The sequence below is a fragment of the Poecilia reticulata genome, linkage group LG17 (assembly GCF_000633615.1).
Source record: "Poecilia reticulata strain Guanapo linkage group LG17, Guppy_female_1.0+MT, whole genome shotgun sequence".
Classification (NCBI taxonomy): domain Eukaryota; kingdom Metazoa; phylum Chordata; class Actinopteri; order Cyprinodontiformes; family Poeciliidae; genus Poecilia; species Poecilia reticulata.
The window spans coordinates 27,297,362-27,317,613 of NC_024347.1; the positions used below are offsets into that span (position 1 = coordinate 27,297,362).

Below are 20,252 nucleotides of genomic sequence, written 5' to 3' on the forward strand. Positions count from 1 at the left end.
CTCAACTGTCACACACATTTTCAGCAAATTCATTCTACTGATGTAAAGAAGAAAGTCTGTAGCTCTATTGAAACTCTCCCATAAGGGCTCTGTGGTGCAATGGATAGCGCATTGGACTTCTAGAGAGAACGAAGTGATTCAAAGTTTGTGGGTTCAAGTCCCACCAGAGTCGATCTTATATGCAGTCCTCAATTTAAAAAGCAAACCCTATTTTAACACACGCGTTATTGTACAATCAGTCATGAAAGAGACTGTAATCAGATAAAAAATATATGATTTTTAATATTTGTACCAACTAGTACGACCATCTTTCTTCAACAGACGTAGTGAAAACAGAGCATATGCAGCTGTATGGAGACACTCCAGACTTGCGTATTGGATAGCGCATTGGACTTCTAGAGAGAATGAAGTGATTCAAAGGTTGTGGGTTCAAGTCCCACCAGAGTCGGTCTTATATGCAGTCTTCAATTTAAAAAGCAAACCCTATCTTAACACAATCAGCTATTGAAGAGACTGTAATCAGATAATAAATATATGATACAGGGCATTTTTAATATTTGTACCAACAAGTACGACCATCTTTCTTCAACAGACATAGTGAAAACAGAGCATATGCAGCTGTATGGAGACACTCCAGACTTGCGTATTGGATAGCACATTGGACTTCTATAGAGGATGAAGTGATTGAAAGATTGTGTGTTTGAGTCCCACCTGAGTCATAGCATTATGCATTTTTGTACAGTTAATAATTGAAGAGAATGTATTCACATTACAAATATATGATACAGGGCATTTTTATAGCATTTTACAGTTCTTTCATAATGTGAAGTCCTTACTTATTAACTATGTAACACATTTCTTTAGGACAAAAACTTCTCTGCTGGTTTTTCAGTTTTATAATGTCAGGTCCAGATCAATCTGTATTTGAAGTTTTCTTGTGACTAATCAGGTTGTTATCTAAACTTTATTTTGTATTGAGTTTTCATGTAAAAAACCTAAATACTGGTAGATGTAATGTCAAACATCATCATTTAAAATCACATATTGAATTAAATAAAGAAATTTAGAAGATGTAATCAATTACTTATTTGCCAAAAAAGTGTCAAAAATAAATGAATTGTTTTACTGCATGACTGCAGAAATATTTAATATCTCATTTATCCTTTTTGATGGAGTCAGAGATGTTTATGATTTACTGTTCAGACTTTTTTTGTAACGCCATGAGTAATTTTAGATTTGTGTATGTGGTATTTCCCATACACAACTTATATAATCTTCTTCCTTTTTTATTTTGCTGTTTATATTGTTTACACGTGTCTGTGAGTTGCATTCATCTCTTTCATTTGAGTTGCAGGGACCTTTCTGACGCTGACACCATCCGATACTTTTTTGCTCCAGCAGATGGCGCTGCCGGATCACTGGGTGAGCGACACAACAAACAACACTCAGAAATACTCGATTTAACAAATGCACAGGCTTTATTGGAATGTCAGATTACCAGACTCAGACAAGAACCCATATAATGAGCTTGTAAAACACACAAATGCAGTAATCCTAATACTTTTAATATTCCGCTGTTTTTTTATTTAATGCACAGAAGGCAGTTTTAAGCTTTAACTGTTAGATCTGCATGCTTGTTACGATACAAAGCAAAGTGCTGAGCACAAGAATGAACACACATTGACGTCTCCAATCTGGCGGAAACGATCAGCGTGCACCCAGTGGCAGCAGGGGTTTTCTCTGTACAGTTATGAGCCTCGGTCCGGCAGTTGGCAGCATTATACTGAAGTTGATGTGAGGAAGAGGAAGTGGGTGAAACAAAATGAAGAGGAGGGAGCAACTGATTGCAGGTGAGGCATGCATACCACAAGAGTTCAATAAGCTGGTGCAGGTGTGAGGGTGATGTGGAGGTGAGAGAAGAAGAAGAAGAAGAAGGTCTTCAAGAGGCTGAACATCAGGGTGTAAACCAGGAGTGTCCAAACTTTTTGTCAAATGGGTCAAAATCATCAAGACAGATTTACATGTTACATGTTGTTACATGCTCAACAATAAATTAAGCATACAATAATTAAAACACTGCAAAAACACAAAATCTTACTAGTTTCTTATGGAAATATGTCACACTTGAAATAAGACAAAACTAACTAATTAACTTTTCAGTCAAATTTAGGAGCTTGTTTTAGTAAATAACTTCTTAATTGTGATTCTTTCAAATATAACATGGGAAAAATGTCTTATAAGTGAAATATTCTGTGAGTGGAATCAGTACTTTTTCATCGATATTAATAAATTATTTACTTAAAACAAGCTATATCTCCGAAAAGTTACATGACAGTTAGTTTTGTTTTATTTTAAATGTTCTAAGATATCTGCACTAGAAACTAGACACAAAATATTTTGTATTTTTGCAGGAAATAAACAAATAAACTATACATTTTGTAAGAATAGGGTTTGTAAATCATTGTATACCCACAAGTTAAAAAAAGATTTTGCACATTTGCCTTATAATGGCTCATTTGGGGGGCAAAGTAGTCTCAGTTATAAAAACAGGATTTAGGTCAGGTTTGGGATAAAACTTTAGCCATGTGTAATACATTAAAAGCTCATTTTAAATAAAAATTATTCAAAAGATGTGTTCCTATTTATTATAAAATTAAAGAGAATGCAGAAAGCGTGGTAATAAAAAGATGAATACTTTGTATTGCATCAAACACTTTCCATACAAGAAGATTTTAACTTGTTTGTAATAATTTTACCCTGATTTAAAACAAAAGGTCTCCATCTGAACTTGTGTAATTTTTGAATTGTGATTGGGGGCCACACAAAATCAGTCCTGGACAATGGACACCCCTGGTGTAAACGGTGGAAATCAGAAGGTGGCAGAAGACTCTATGGCTTGGCAGATGTGGACAAAAACCTCAGGTGGCGACCGCTCGGCGTCAATCTGCAGACAGAGACAAACAAAGGACTTTCAGAAACTATTTAGCATTTCTACAGAGTGCTCACAGCCCAGCCTGGACTTATTTTATTTTTTATTTGTTTGTTTTATCTTGCAGTCGCCAACTTTCTATTATTCCTAAATATCCTATGGAAAATGCAAAAGCAAGAAAGACAAGAGAAATGTGGTGTGTCTTCTTCAACATATCTGAATTAAATAATTAGGTAATTAGCAGGTGTGTCAGACCAGAGACACATCAGACAACTTAAAATATTTCTCCTAAAAGAGCCAGCTTTGTTTACTTTTGTATTAATTTGATGCAATAGAGACTCCCAGACTTCTTGTATCAGTGCCTTCTGTCGCCTGCATTTTTTTCAGCCATTAAACTGTTTGATGGGAGGGAGATTTTCTCTGGAGACTAAAGTGGGCGTTTCTACATTTCCCACATTGCTAGCTGCGTTTAAAATTTTTTTTGTCAATATTCCACTAATGCCGAAAAAACACAATTCTGAAATTGTGGTGCTTCCATTAAATAAAAAACGCAATAAAAATCACACGTGAATAAGTTTGTTTAAGATAAATTATTAAAATCGTCCTCCCAACTACTTCCTGTGGTTTTCTTCTTCTTCGTGGTTTACGCCAGTGTCAACATCCGGTTGTTGATCATGTGACTTGTGTGACACAAACACCTTTTTTTTTTATCAAAACGAGTTTTTTTTTTTTCGATATTGCCTTTTTTTCAAAACATGAAATTGCTTAATAATATGTTTATTCTGCCTTTTGTACGTTAAACTGAATCACGTTTTTGTAAACCACACTAGAACTCCCCCGGGTGGATGTATCGATACATTGGTTACGCTAAAAGAAGAAAACAGAGATCCAAGATGGCGGAACGTAATACCGGAGAGCTCCTAAATTATACTGACATCACCTTGATACGTAGTTTGTTTTGGACGAGATTTGTTCGTAAGTATTGGTTAAGTATTGGTTAGCTTGCAGTAAGCATGGCTAGTTTGCAATGTTAGCTAATACTATGCCTTTTATGTTTTAGTTTTACGATGGTCATAGTGAAGCCAGTGGTCAGACGCCATTCTTCTACAAACAAGCAAAAAGAAGGAAAGATAATCTTGCTGCCTAGCCGGTGAAAACTAAAATCTCAGGGAGAGGACAGCTCAACGACCAATGGAAATGTAGCTTCTATTTACATAATTGTTGTTAATTTTCTATTAGTAATTAATGTTTTATTTGAAAGGTTACATAAATCTTTATTTGTGTATTTAAGTTGAATTAAAAACCCGTATAGCCAGGTCAGGGCTCGCCTCTGTACCTGTCTTGGCATTTAAGCGCACGCGCGCGCACAGAGACGCATGCATGCATGCAGCTGATGTGGCATTTCAAGCGTTCAGACAGCTTATTTTTAAAGAAGGTCTGTGGTTTTTGACTTGCCCTCGTGTTAGTGGCAACATCAGTGAGGTGTGTGAAGCCCACACTGAGTCAGATGTTGCCTTTAAGGTCACCGCTGACCTTTTAAAGCAGCAATAATATTCCCAATTATCCGGCTGTGGTGTGGAGATGATAGAAAGCTGCTTACAGTTTATAGACTGGAGGAGAAGATTGGACACCTCTGCTGTAGTAATTATTTCTCTTAACTCTTTAAATTAAAAACGTTGGGGTGTAAAGTTTGAAGTTATGTGGAAGTTGCACTGAGTGAGATAAGGAAAGGAGATAATTAAAGGTGAAATAAATAAAACCTTTTAGGTCAAAAGAGTCAACTGTTGTTTTTAGTATTAACCAGCGGGTGGCGACACCTCCGACAACACAAAAATTCAGATTTCCCTGATGTTTGCAATATACATCATTCAGTCATTTATTATCTAAGGAAATGCTCAACCTTCACAAACTATAATCCATAAACTCACTACCTTAAGTCCCTTGGATTTATGGTCAGTTCTGTAGTAAAATTGTTCCAGTTACTTCCAAAACAAAAGGCTTTTGTTCAATCTTATAATATGAATTCTCAATTAGACTAGGTTCTATTTTCAGAATAAAGTCTCATGTAAAGATTCCCACCATACAGATCAAATAATTAGGTCAAACACATAATTAGGTGTGTTCGACCACAGACACATCAAATTATTCAAATTACATAAAAAAATTCTCCTTTGTTTATTTTTTCCTTTATGTAAGTAAAGTCCTTAAAAATATAATTCAGAAATTCAAAGGAGGGGGAAAATACAAAATGCAACATGGTGTTCACTGCAAAATCACAAAATCTTACCAAATATTTTGTGTTTAGTTTCTAGTGAAACTATCTAGACATAACTAACTGTTCAGCTAAATTTATATCTAGATATAGATTGTTTTAAGTAAATAATTTGTTAAAATTGGTGAAAAACCTCTTGTTCCACTGGCAGATTACTTAACTCATGTAACTGGTAGTTTTAACCTACATTCAAGAATTATTGACTTAAAACAAGCTGAAAAGTTACTTGGAAGTTAGTATTTTCTTAACTCAGGTGTGCTAAGACATTTGCACCAGAAACTAGACAGATTTGGTGTTTTTGAGTTTAGAGTTGAGTGGATTTACAGAGGATTGGTAGGGAATTGAACCCTCGCCCTGTCTTACGGTGTGCAGCAGCATTTTGCGTTCATAGTGAGCGATGACAGCCTGGGCGTCGCTGCAGAAGTTCTCGGCTCTCCTCTGCAGGGCGTTCTCTGAGGAAGAGGAGGAGGAGGATCTGCTGCGGCTCTGCACCCTGCTGGCCATCGTCTCTGGAGAACAGCTCAGCAGAACCACGGCACTCGGTTCCCCCATCTGAACCCACAGAGGAGAAAATGTCTCAGTGGATCCGTATGTGACAAATCCCGACTGTGAACATCTCATTTCTTCCTGTTTGCCTCATCTCTTCCTGCAAATATCACCTTTAACACCTATTTATGGCTCTGACTGCTGCATGACTGACTCATTCGCTTCCCTCCTCTTTGGATGAACTTTTCTGACTTTTCCATCTTTTATTCATGTTTCTGACCAGATGTGGGGTCAGCGTCGGTGCGCTGCCTTGCCTTGGCTTCGTACTCCTCCGCCTGCCTCAGGTCTCTGGGGAAGCCGCTCACCACCAGACCCTTTCCCTGTCGGACCGCCGATGCCACGGCGTCACACAGCAGCTCCAGCAGCGTCTCCTAGAGATTCAACACAAATAATTCATCATGTTATGAATTAAAGGTGACCTACTATGCTTTTTTTATGCACAAAATCATTCTTGGAACATGAGATTTTTTTCTCTAGTCAGTTCTTCTGATTTTGAGCTTCTTTCAGAATGAGCTGCTTTAGGGCCTTTTCTCACTTTAACATCCTCTAACTTCAACGTTTACACTTGCACTTGAAAATGGCTGTAAACAGATAAACTATTATACAACCGCACATCTTTGAAAAGCAGAAGTAGGACCTCCTCCACAACCAACAAGAATGTATCAAGTGATTTCAGGATGGTAAGTCAACAACAGACCACTTGTCTTTCCTAGCAGCCATTTTACAGCGCATACAGCGGGAAAACCAGCTGACCAAACGTGCTGGAACTCTGCTTGGGCTGCTAGGTTAACGGGCCTGGGCTCAGCTTGAGTTGCTAAGTGACGGGCGGAACACTGCTTGGGTTGCTAGGTAACGGGCTTTGGCTCGGCTAGGGTTGCTAGGTAACGGTGCAGTGCCCGTCGAATGTGACTCAGAATTGGCAGGTTTTTGAAACAGTTCATTTTCCAGCCACCAAAAAAACATGAACTACTGCCAAATAATGGTTCTATGTGTCTGTTTTTAGAAGCAGTAGAGACACAAATGGAAGTATAAAAATATGCTAAATGTGAGTTTTGCATATTGGGTCTCTTTTACATCTTGATGTATGACTTAAAAAAACAAATTATCATTAGAAAGCTGCCAGGGATTCACATCTATATGTTTATTCCCATAGTTAAATTTTTGGAATAAATGTATTTTAACATAATTACTGAATATTATCTTATATTTTTAATAAAATAATTATAACAGAAGGCTGTTAATCACCCATTAATTAAGTCAAGTGTGTGGCAGCAGGGAAGCACCTAGAAGATGCATGTTGTTTTGTTGTTAGAAATACATTAGGAACTTTCTTTAGACAATAAAATTTATATTCTCGTGATCCATTGGTGTTTGAGTTTTAGGTTTCATTTGTGTTCTTTTTTTATGATTTCTTTTTCCTCATTAGCTGTCTTTGTTAGTGTTATCTTTTCTACTAATTGTTTGTGTTTCAGGTTTTCCCGTCCTCCATTTTCTCTGCTCTGCTTATCTTTCACCTTCCCTTTCAGCCTGCTTCCTGCTCAGATGTTTTCCATCTCCTGATTTCCTTCTGCCTGTTCTCCCCCAGCTGTTTTACTTGCTTCTGATTAGCTCATCTTCTCCACTCTTCAGTGTATTTATTGCTCCCTGGTTTCATTGTTCTCTACTGGCTCCTGCAGTTTCTTCTCCTGTAAATATCTTTTTCTTCCCCCCATTAAATGATATACTTTATGACAATTTTCAGTTCTCCTTTGTGCATTTTGGTCTAATAATGTGACCTAAAAAAAAAAAGTTTGGAAACTGCACAACTTTTCTGAATGTCTGAGATGCTTTTTGAGACCTACAGTAATTTAGTTATTTTCTGCAATGCTATATTAAATATTGCAGGTGGGAAGATAATAATTCACAATTTACTGTGAGGAAAATTATTTTACTTTCAACTTTGTGATTTTCGTAGTCCAGTGTGATAATTTTGGACGCCACTGCCTGACATTGAGCTCAACCACCTGACAGGAATCTAATTTATCTGGTTTGCATCTGGGATTTATGATGCGTTTAAGTTACCTGGGAAATGAGAAGTTGAAGCTGAGTTTGACAGGTAACAGCATTTTAGTTAAGAAGTCAGAATTTCAACATAGGGACTGTTTGCATTGCCTCTTACAAACATAATTTTAAGCTTTACTTTCTTTAAGCAAAAACCACTTTTAATTTTCAATTTAAAATTTCAGGTGCTACAAGCAACATTAATATTAGACGCATTCTTACTTAAGCTTTTTGTAAAATACACATTTCCACCAAAGGTTAATACTGTTGATAGAAGGAGCGGCCATTTTGAAACGCAAAGTCGGCTTATGAGTTGTAATTGTGGATAGTCTGGGTTGCTTCCAGTTTCCCGATGGGAAATCCGACTTTTTAGGGCGTTCCAGTTCTCTTTTTTCCCCCAATAAAATCGGAATTTCCCAGTTCTGAGTACAACTGGAAAGCATCGTAAGTTGGGATACATTCAGTGCTGCACTGGTAGAAGCTGATCGGTGGCTTCCTGGTGTAACGTTTAATGTTCCTCAGGAAGAACAGTCTCTCCTGGGCTTCTAAAATGACCCAAAGTGTTTCAGTTCCAGGTCGATTTATTAGTGAGGGAGTTGAATTTTGGGACTCTCTCCACCTTCTCTCCTTTAAAGGGGACTTGTCATGCAAAATTCACATTTTGTATTTTTATATTTCCATTTCAGTCAACTGCTTCTAAAAACAGTCCAGGTGCTTAAAAATCCCACATAGATGATTTTTGGCAATAAGTTGATATTTTTGGTGTTTGGAAAATGAGCCTATTCAAAACCTCTATCGTTGAGCCACACTGCGTCGTTACCTAGCAACCAGCATGTTTGATTGGCTGGTTTTACCTCCTTATGCTTGGTAAAACGACAGCTGGAAAAGACAAGTGTTGTTGTTGCTGACTTACTATCCAGAAACCACTTGCTGCATTCTGTTGGTTGTGCAGGAAGCTCCACTTCTGCTTTTCAAAGATGTATAGTTGTATAATTGGGCATCTGTTTGCAGCTATTTTCAGGTGCGAGTGTAAATGATGACTGGGGCTCATTCTGAAATGATCTGAAAATAGGCAAACCTGAGAAGACTAAMACCTCATTATCTAAGAATTATTTTGTGCTAAAAATGTAATAAGCATGTTTTGTATCCCCCATAGACATATGCTACTTATTCAAGGAAGCATAAGAAATTACCTTTAATGCACAGGCCATTTTTATGATTCCTGCTGCTCTTTTGTTACTCTGTATGCCAGTAAAAATGGAGTGTACTGCAAACTTCCTGAATGATATTTATTATGGAATGTAGCTAAATATGTCTTGTAATCAACAGAAGGTTGATAAAATTTTAAGGTTTTAGTTCCTTTCAGTCCAAAAGCAAGGCTACAAATTGGACTGAGATTTAGTTTTTTCCCCTTTTGTAGAGTTGTGTGCACTAAAAGCTATGCAGTTTTTACTTTACTTAATGCTGGCTTGATGTTTTTCTTTCAAAAAGTCAGAACTGTCATCCCTGAATAAAAGTTTGGTGTGGAAAAGCGTTTCAGCTGAATCTGACCTCCAGGAGAAAATCTGCTCAGATTGGAAGAGGAAGGGAACAGGTAGTTGTGATTTATGTTACAATTTCACCTCGTCAGCAGCAGAAAATATATTGCAGCGTAAGCATTTGTGTCCAGGTCTATGATCAAAAATGCATCAAATCAGTAGCAGCATGTCAACAAATCAACTCTCCTGGTTCTGTTAGTTTTCACATGACTGCAGTTTATCTCACTGTGACATAAACCCTGAACTTCTGCAGAGAGAGAGAGATTTCTGCGAACGATTCTGCTTTAAAACCTTGTGAGGAGCACTTTGGTAATCCCACTGTGGGATTATTAATTATTAATCCTCCTCTTAAATCTCAGTCTTCCTCTGTCCTCTCTCTCTGTGTGTATATATTTAAAAAAAGCATAGTGCAGTTCTCATGTTGGAAAACACACGGGACGCAGCCCTAATGTACGGTAAGAGGCTTAAGCGTGAGCCGAGCTCGAAAGCGTTCGGATTTTCCTGCCAGTCGATGAAAGTCGAAGCAAATCTGTGCGTGGGAGTTTTCATGCAGCCTGTAACTCGGTTCAGCACTTGTTTATGTTCTCAAGCCTGATTGTTCCTAAAACGTCCATAGAAATCATGAAATGAAGACGTGGAGTTATTTTACTGCACATGCAGTTATATTTTATTGCTTACTTACTTATTTTTTATATTTATCATAAAGTGACCATGAGCTGCACAGTGGTGCAGTTGGTAGAGCTGTTGCCTTGCAGCAAGAAGGTTCTGGGTTTGATTCCCGGCCCTGGTCTTTCTGCATGGAGTTTGCATGTTCTCCCTGTGCATGTGTGGGTTTTCTCCAAGTACTCCGGTTTCCTCCCACAGTCCAAAAACATGACTGTCAGGTTAATTGGCCTCTCCAAATTGTCCCTAGGTGTGAGTGTGTGTGTGCATGGTTGTGTGTCCTGTGTGTGTCTGTGTTGCCCTGCGACAGACTGGCGACCTGTCCAGGGTGACCCCGCCTCTCGCCCGAAACGTTAGCTGGAGAGGCACCAGCAACACTCCTGACCCCACTGAGGGACAAGGGTGAAAGAAAATGGATGGATAAAGTGACCATTAGTTTTTGAAAATTTCTCATTTAGTACTTTTGTGAAAAATGGTCAGTGTTGAAGGACTTCAGAAAATTTTGCCTCATCTTTAACCCTTATTTTCATTTAATTTAATTTAAAGTTGATGTTTTTTTCAATTCAAAAGTTTTGGTGCTAGGATGAGGTGGCTGGAAATTGGTTTATTTTGCAAAACTGTAATGGAAATACTTTTTATGTTTTTTGCATCACATGATTAACAACCAGAAGAAGAAGTCTACAAGACGTAGATGGAGGGTCATGATTTTTAATTACTTAACAAGCTTATTCAGATTAGAGTTTTCATTGCGGTTATTTTTTAATGGAAACGCAGCAATTGCGAAATTTGTTCTTAGCTGAATAGTGACAGCATTTTACACACATCTGTAATAGAAATGCAGCTAATGATGGACAAACAAGACGGAATCATTGCTGCGTAGAAGATGAGCAAAAGGTAAACCTCAATTTTATATCAATTTTTTGCCACATTTACAAGGAAACATCAGCTGCGTTTGTTTCCATTTCAACACTCTGTCGATGTTCTGCAATTTCACGATTACATTTCTTATTTCACCATGAAATGAAATTAAAAATGTACGTGAATAAGCTTGCTCACACATTAAGTAATTGAAAACCACAGCGTACTTATTCATAATTCAGCCATAACCTCTTCTTTAGTCTTCTTTAGGCATTGGAGCGAAAACCCCTTTTTACTTAAGGTTGGCTCTATATGCGACATTTTGGGAAATCGTTGCATTAGAATGACCTTTTTATAAACTGTGTGAAGCTCTGAGAGCTCTGGTGGAGCATCTGCACAGTATGCGACTAAAACAAAAACAAACCATCATCCTGCCACTTCCTGTTGTCTTCTTTGTTGTTTTCACCAGTAGTAACATCCGGTCGTTAGTCAGGTGACTCGAAAAAAGTGTTTTGCAAAATATACCCATTTTGATACGGCTGAAAACCCACCTCTTCCTAGCATAAAAACTTTTTATCTGAAAAGAAGGTGAATTTCTTTTTCCAAAATTGGCGAGAATTTATTTTCTGAATTTCAATTTGCTCGATTCTGTTTAATGCAAATGCAGCTAGTGTGAGGTGTATTATCACTAGTGAATCCCGAAGCAGTAAATGCATGTCAGGTTGTAGTGCCTCTCCTTTTTGGCTTCAACTGTGCACGAAAAGATGGAGACACAGAATCAGGACTTTGTTAGATGAGCAGGAGGACTGTGGAGACGGAGAGGTGGACCAGAGTAGGGATTGGAGTAATGCCAGGGGAGGCAGTTTGGATTTGAAAGCTGTTGCTGTGATTGGACCAAAGCAGCTCTCGCTGGGAGAGAAATTGTCATCCGTCGACCACAAATACAAAACAAATCCATCAGATGGAGGCAGGGAACATCACAAGTGGAGGAATCAATAGTTTTCTACACTCAGTGGATAAAAGGACACTCTGGAGGCCTGGATGAAGAAAACAGATTGTTTTTTCTTCTTTTTTAAGGAAACAAACTAAATCTGAACTGTTGTAGCTTAAATCCTGATGCACGTCTATTCATATTGGCAGTGAAATAAAATCAAACTTGTTTGTTATGAGCAGGCCTTTATTATTGTCCTCTTTAAGCTTTTCCAACCCACAGTGCAGCGTGACAATAAACTGAGCCAATGCCTGCTAATCAACATCCAATCAACCCCCAGGGGGAAAACATTTTAAACCTTATGGGATTTTTTAATGGCTGAAGATATTTCAGATTTTATGAAATTTCTTCCTTTGTCCTAATCAAACCAAGTCGATATTTTCCATCATAACAACAAATTGTCACAAGGCAAGTTGTTGTGCTTAATGTGGTTTAGGTCCTTTGGTGTTGATGAAAAGTTCAGTTTCTATTGGAGTAGCAGCATCAAATAAAGTAGCTCAAAAAAGAGGAAGCCACTAAAGAAGCTTAGCTCTCTTCTGGTGATTTTGGCACCTTTGGAGATGATTTTGCAAAGAAGAACGCAGTGATTCAACAAATGTTTCTTCAGTCAGAGGTTTTTTAAGACGTGTTATGATCGTCCCATGACTTCTTCAAGAAACGGCAAAATCCAATGTCCATTTGTGATTTAAGATATTATTACTAGGGAATGGTACGATGGTGTATTAGGGCTGTTGTGGTTAAACAAAAAACTTCAAATTCTAAGATTAATTTCAGAAATGTTCTTGAAAAAAATGACATTTGTGCACTCCAACAGTAAAAAATATGTGAGGAAAAACTCTGAAACTTTTAGATTAATTTCAAAATTAATAGACTTTAAATTGAACTTCAAAACTCAAAAACTCAGAATTTTCAAAAATCCAAAATTTTCTACTTTACAAACTCAGAAAATGTCCACTTTTTGTAGAAAATGTCTGAGATTTCAACAGTTTTAGTAAAAATGTACTGCTTTTTCTATCTGCAGTGTCTCTAAAACGCCATTGTAGGCTGGGACTTTAACATGTTCATTTTGATTAATATATTAATTACATAGATTTAAATGTGTTAATTTATTATGCAATTACTCACTTTTAAAAGCGAGCCGGAACCTTTCGTATTGTGTTTCCGGTACGCCCCCAACTCTGACGCACAAACTGCATCCGCATACAACAACGATGGAGGACAAAACCGCTTCTCTTGATCCACCCAGGTAAATTTTTTGCTTTTAAAAAACGATCGGATGAGACGCTGGAGCTAGTCAAACCTAGATTAGCATCTCAATGCTAAGCATGTAGCAGCAAACACGCCGCCAACGTCCACATTTCTACAGAAGCTATATAAAACACCTGAAAGGTAGATGGGTATAGTAACACTTTAAGCAGATATGATGGTTGAATAACCTAAAGAACAGATTAAAAACAATTAGCAGCAAAACTATTTTTGAATAAAAATTTTTGCTGATTTGATTCATTTTTTGGTTTACGATTTGAGAATTAATTAAAATACTTTAATCGAGCCTCACCACTTATTAGTGAACGGAACCAAGTGGTGTATAAACTGTTGGAAACTGGACTCATTTAGGAGCCTTGAAATATCAGCGCAGCCTGAGCAACAGTAAAAAATATTACTCCTGTCAGGGCTGCGCTGTTTGTCAAACTGATAAAAATCTACATATGCGCACAGTGCTTATCAGTTTGGATGTAAGATTTAGAGCACAATAACGCTGCACTGTAGCAGATAACCTGGAAGACAGGATTAGTGAAGGGAGAAATGGCTGCTGCTCGGAGAACTGAAGCTGCAGAACCTCACAGATGGGTTCAGTTCCTGGGATCAATGTTATGTAACGCTTGGCCACTTTAAATTGCGTCAGTGCAGTTTAAAGTGCTTTACATCTTATTAAAAACCCAAAATCCAAAGTGTTAGACAGAATTGGGTAGTAGTTAGTTATGTTTACTAGAGGAATATTTTCACTACGTTATACTTTTACTCGAGTAATTTTATTATCTCTTGCTTGAGTAAAATTTCTGGATTCTCTTGTGAATGAACAAACATGTTTTAACTAAAACTCCACCAGACACAGACACACACCTGTGTGTGAAACTTTTATTGAAGTTTTATTGAAAGAACCTGATTTGGAAACGTTTTATTTTTTATTTACATGAATTATTGTCATTTTGGTCCTTAAAACGCCAAAATTTCCACTTAACTTTATATTTTGGTCCAGTTGATGTCGTAATTTTAAAATATTAAACGATTGATAATGTGATCAGTTACTCGGGACCTGAGTAGACTTTTTTTTTTTACCAAATTCTTTTTATTTTTGGACGGCTACTTTTTACTTTTACTTGAGTAAAAATATGTTAAAGTGCTACTTTTGCTTGAGTAAAATCTTTGGGTACTTTACTCAACGCCACACACTCAACAACTGAGAAAACCAGTAAGCATTACAATTGCCGTCATGACGCATCAAAATGTTGGATCCTTTATTACATTTCAAAATCAACTCTAACAGGTGGGTTTCAGTCTTTAAAGGAACTCGGTGTTTCAGCTGTTTTGCAGTTTTCTGGAAGTTTCTTCCAGATTCCTTTTTTAATTCCTTTTAGGACGAGTGGAGTTCACACCATTACCACCCCAGTAATGAAATTACTTTTATTGGTTTGTTTCCAGGAACAAAAATGTTAGGTTTTTTTTTGGATTGGTTTTTATCTTATCATTTCACATGTGGTTTCACAGCGTGTCTCCGGTAAACACACGCAGACATCCATGCCAGCTCCGTCTGGTACGCTGCACAGCCGATCAATCTCCCTGTAAGCCAGTTTAAGCCGTCTTGAGCGTGTAATGCTCTCCCCTCCATTTCCAAAATTAATCTTTGGCAGGAAAACATGTTATCAGCAAGGAGAGAAATCTTTTAATACTGAATCAACAATCTCTTATCTCATAGCTTTATGCCTTAATAATCTTTCGTGTCTTGGTTTGGTGACTCTGTTCTCCATTCATCGGTCTGTTTCAGTGCAACATGTTTGAGCTTTGATTCTTCTGTTCAGTCGGCGAATCGCTTGCTCTCATATCTGCTCCAGATGTACCTTTTGGTGATCTAATCCTCAGATGACATTTCTATGAAATCACAAAATTTTTTCAAGTTCTTTTTCTATAAAAAAGTTCTGTTAGCTTAATTGGCTTTTGCCTTGCACAATGTGTAGAATCCAGCTGGATTCAAAGAACGTAATGAAGCTTCCTGTGCCTTTCGGTTTTGATATTTTTCAAAGGTTTAAATGGTCGCTGTGTTACTCTTGGTTGCAGCTGCAGGTGTTTTAATCCAGACAAAAACCGAAAGATGAACAACAAAAATTAGCTTAATGTTGGCCTAATCTCATTACTACCAATTAAAATGTTTGAGTTAATTGCAGGATCTGTAGTTCATTACATTTTAATCAAAAGCCACATATTGACAAAATAAGCAACATTTTCAATGAAAAACAAAGATGTTTATTGTTTTTGATCTGTTGTTCAGGTTATTCCACCATCAGATTGGAACAAAGTGCTTTTCTACTCATTCAGTTTTCAAGTGTTTTAGGAAAGCCTGATCATTAAAGCAACTTTGAAAAAATATTTCTTTAGAAATGTGGTGAATGGTTCATAACTTAAGTTCAGTTGCTTAATTTTATTGTTTATATGTAGTTATCAGGATCTCAATCAGCGTTTTTCGCCACTTGTGGCACATGAATTTTAAGTATTCATGTGCTTGATGTGACATGTTCTCTGTTCAGTTTGTTCAGGTTGAATATTAAACTAAACAAAAATTAAATAGGCTTACTACTGAATACGTCATTTGTATTATTTTAAAAACTGACAAAAATACGCTGAAAAAATAAAATTGGTGATCTGACTTAAAAAAATTTAATTTGTTACAAATGATCAAATTAAGTTTGTCCAAACTAATATATTAACTTTATTAAGTTGTCATGTTGAACATATCCACATTCGCGCCCCGTATAGGTTCAATACGGGACGAGTGGCAACCCAAACTGAAGTGTCTATTCAATGCGCCTTATATATGAATAAAGTTTTAAAATAGGCCATTCATTGAAGGTGCGCCTTATAATCCGGTGCGCCTTATAGTGCGGAAAATAYGGTAATTTGATTAAATTAAAACATTTATTTTTTAAAGTCAGAGCTCCATTCTTTTTTTGTTTTCAGATAATGACAGGATTTATATTTTATTTATTTATTTACTTCGTCAGTCAAAATGAAAGACAATGTAAAAGTCTAGCCCAACTTCTGGCTCGGAGTTTATTTTGCTAAATCTAAAGTATGTTTCATTTTAATTTATAGTTGTTTTTATTTTGTTTGTTTTTTTGCTGGTGTTGGTTCTCTTTTTTTTCTCTATAATTGATTATTTTGTAGATCAATATTTCTGTTTACTAGTCTGTAATGATTGTTTTGCATATTGGGTCCATTGCAGATACAAAAAACATGGAGTCAACTCAGAAATTTTGAGATTGTCAGAAATATTCTAGAAACATTTTTTTTTATTTCTGTGTTTGAAGACAAAAATGTGCTAGAATAAAACTTACATTTCTGAGATCTCAATGTTTTTCTTTTTTTTTTTAAGCAAATTTTTGCCTTCCAAGATTTTTCTAGAAAATTCGAGAGATTTCAAAAATTGAGTTTTCTTGCAATTTTGACTTTTAGAGCTCAGAAATTTACTTTTTTTCTGGAATTTTTTTTGTTTGAAATGAATTCTTTTAAATTTTTCTATCAATAGTGTTAATATGCCGTCATGGTTTTTCCATGCATTCATTGGTTTGGAAAAAAAAAATACTATGTAGAGGTTAAATAGAAATGCACGCCACACTTTTCAGATTCTTTAAAAATCATTTTTTGTTTCCTTCTATATTATTACTTATGTTAGTCTGTCACATGAAATCTCAAAGTTAAAGACTGACCTCTGGCAGTTTGTCTCCTCTCTCCAGAACGTCCTGTAGGTGGCGCCCTCTTTCGCTGTGGCTCTGCATCTCGCTACACAACAGGTCGCCCAGGGTGACGCGGCGCAGGCCGAACCGCTCCTCCAGCCGTTCGCACTGCAGAGCCTTCCCTGAACCCGGCCCGCCTGAGACACAGACGGAGATCAGTCAATATCCTCAGCAGCCGCGGGGAGCGACCCGCAGCGCAGCGCAGGCAGGATGAAGTGGAGGAAATTGAAAGGTGAGAGAAGAGCGAGGAAGAGGCAGAAAGAGGATGAGGATGGTGAGTGAGTGAGTTTGGTTTGTGTGTGGGCACTTGCTTTTTTTTTAGGAGTGAAAAAAAAGAGAGGAAAACAAAGGAAAAGCAACATAATGGAGGAAATCAAATAATTATCGGTTTTCACCAACAAAACATACCTGCACTGCACAAACTGATAAAAAGAAAAATCTAAATTATCTATTTTGCTGTAATTTTGTAAAACGTTTAGCCAACTTGTATATTTGCAATGAACATATGTTGTTTAAACCCAGAGTTACATTTACTCAGTTAATTTTTTACTGTTGAAAGTATTTTTTCTGTTACTTTTACTTGAGTAATTTTATTATGAAGTATCGCTACTAGTAGTTGAGTAAAATGTCTGGATTCTCCACACTGAATGAAAAACAAACATGTTTTAATCAAAAATTCACCAGACAGACGCATGCAGTTTTATTCAAGTTTCATAAGGGTTTTTTTATTGAAAGAAACTGATTTGGAAAAATTTCTTTTGCCTGATTTTGTTATTTTATAATTATTTCTATAAATTATTTTCATTTTGATAATTAAAATACCAACATTTTCACTTAACTTTATATTTTAGCCTAGTTATGTATTTTTTAAATATTAAATAATTGATATTTTTGATCTGTAACTGAGCAGACTTTACCAAATACCACGTCCATTTCGAACACCGATTCTCTCCAGCACTGACCTCCAAATCCAAAATGGCTGCCCTGCATATTACAAGGTGTTGAAAGTTGCTGTAAAAGTTATTCTCACTTGTGTCAGCTTTAAGGATTTGTTGTTTTATGGATTCATTGTTCTCAACATTATTATGGATATTAAATAACCTGCATATCTTCATTTTGCAGCTGGTCAGATGTGGCATATTTTGAATTTTTCCATCTTAACTGCTAGTTTTGAACACATCTTTCCCGCTCAGATGGATCTCACCATCCTCACAGCGCCTGAATTTAAATGCAGCTCATATTTTACAGATTATAAAACCAGGGAGGAAAACAAAGACGGCGACATTTACATACAAATGCGCACAATAAAGCCGTTTCCATTTGCTAATTGCATTCTAGTTTGGGTTTAAGGTCAGAGGAAACCCCTGCAGGCGGATTTTAACGCTTGCAGGGGGAATGCAGAAGCCGGGTGATTTATCAAAAGCAGCCCGGAGCCAAGTAATAAAAGCTGGTGCTTTATATTCATCGATATCCTCCTGGAGTTGGACTGTCACTGCTCTCACATGCAGAAACAAAACGTCTCCGTTTCCTCAGAGACCGATGTGAGCTCGACTCACAGCCCAAAGGAAACAACAGATTTTTATCAAAAAGCACCGATTGAAAGTTTTAACAGCCAGCAGGATGCATTTAGACTGGAGAAAAGCAATTAATTTATATTCTTTATACAATGTTGAGCACCCAGATGACATGGATCGATTACAGCTTAAAATAAATTATTTTCCAATTTTTATCTCTTTTTAAAAAAGTAAAAATTAGCTTTTAATTAAATCTTCTAAGAGTTGTGCGTTATTGTTGGAGAAAAACTGAAGAAAATAGGAAATAAACTTAAAATTACTGATTGATCCTCAAACATGCTTCAGAACTAGAAACCAGATTATTTGTATAATTTTGATATAATAATAATTTGAGAAAATCCACCAGAAAAATCAAACCTCTGCATCCAGATATTACCTGCAACGTTTATATGATTAAAAATGATTGAATTTCCTGCTGTCGATAAGTTTATGAATCAATTTCAAACTCAAGACGGAGAAAAAACATTATACCAAATTTAATGCTCATTTTATATGACTGAGGTCAAACTGTTGTGTTTGCAGCAAAATAGACTTTAAGAAGAAACTGGAGGAGATAAAAGGAAGTAAACAACGCAAATAAAATCTAAGAAACAAGTGGCAACAATTTATCCAGAAGTTAATATAAATGAACCATAATAAATCAGAAAACTAAAAATATGATAAAGTTTAACAATAACTTTACAGAAATCACTTTATCCCTGTTTTATCAGATTTATACAGTTCTGTTTCTAAGTAGAAATAGAAACTAACAGAGTTGCAGATATTTTTATTTTTTACATAAAAATAAAAATATTTTTATATTTTATATATTTTATATTGTATAATATATTTTTATATTATACATGTTGACGTTGACGTGAAAGTTTTTATGTTTACAAAAGCTACAGTAAAGGGTGGAAAAAAAACAAAGCGATTGCATCAGTTCTGCTAAAATCGACTCTGTTCTGCAAAATTATTCAAAAAACTGATTGACTTTCAGCAAAAAATCCAGTTATGAAAGACCAAAACGTGCAAATGTACTTGAGTCTTTTTCAAGTTTGTTTAATCTATTTTCTCTCAGATTTGATGAGCTGAAACATCCCAGAATGTGAGAACATGATGGGACACAGTGACAGGAAATAAATGAGAGGTGATGTTACACGAGGCGAGGAAGGTGGAAAAATGAAGAAAAATCACAGATCTAATTCAGTTTCCTAATTCTGCTCTGCTGCGTTTAATCATTTCCTTCATGTTTTAGTGGCTAATATTTAAACCTAAATGATAAATGGGAAGCAGCAGAGACGGCTTATTGCCTCCACTAATTAAGACGTCTCAGTTGTTCACACAGGGGCTGATCGTTGGCAGTGAACACACACACACACACACACACACACACACACACACACACACACACACACACACACACACACACACACAGACTGAAGGAGGAGAGATGACTTCCTGCTTCATCTTTATTAAATTTACATTTATTAAAAGTAAATTTTCTTTAATGTTTGCGCTGCCGGATTTGATTTGGTTTCTGATTCCCTCAGGTGTAAAATACTTTTATTCTGAGGGAAAAGTTTCAAAATTATGACCCCTCTATATCCCTTTTTCTGTTTTTTGTTAAATTTCACCCATGATCTAGTCATGTAAATATGTCAAATTGGAGTCGGTTTGAAATCTTTTAGCAGGATTTTATGATTATTGGGAGGCGAGTAAAACCCTGATCAGCTGTAGATTTCCTGATCTTTATCTGCTTTAAATTATATTCAATTCCACAATGACATTGCTTAAACTAAAATCCATCCATCCATTTTCTTGCACCCTTGTTCCCTCAGTGGGGTCGGGAG

The 20,252-nt window shown here is 36.5% G+C and overlaps 1 protein-coding gene and 1 non-coding gene across 2 annotated transcripts in view; one reads left to right on the forward strand and one right to left on the reverse strand.

Annotated features, from left to right (window-relative positions):
* The first annotated feature begins 85 nt into the window (after nucleotides 1-85).
* trnar-ucu (transfer RNA arginine (anticodon UCU)) lies at nucleotides 86-172 on the forward strand. The gene is given in 2 exon segments: nucleotides 86-122; nucleotides 137-172. It is a non-coding gene; the product is annotated as a tRNA-Arg (tRNA).
* A 1,282-nt stretch (nucleotides 173-1,454) lies between these two features.
* Nucleotides 1,455-20,252, reverse strand: part of ak5 (adenylate kinase 5) — a 97,128-nt gene continuing 78,330 nt past the window's right edge. Inside the window, exons 11-14 of the mRNA XM_008434639.2 lie at nucleotides 16,820-16,983; nucleotides 6,002-6,118; nucleotides 5,565-5,753; nucleotides 1,455-2,944 (exon numbers count right to left, since the gene is read on the reverse strand). Of these exons, the coding sequence (XP_008432861.1) occupies nucleotides 2,870-2,944; nucleotides 5,565-5,753; nucleotides 6,002-6,118; nucleotides 16,820-16,983 (545 nt within the window). The 3' untranslated portion in view covers nucleotides 1,455-2,869. The remainder of the gene's footprint in view (nucleotides 2,945-5,564; nucleotides 5,754-6,001; nucleotides 6,119-16,819; nucleotides 16,984-20,252) is intronic.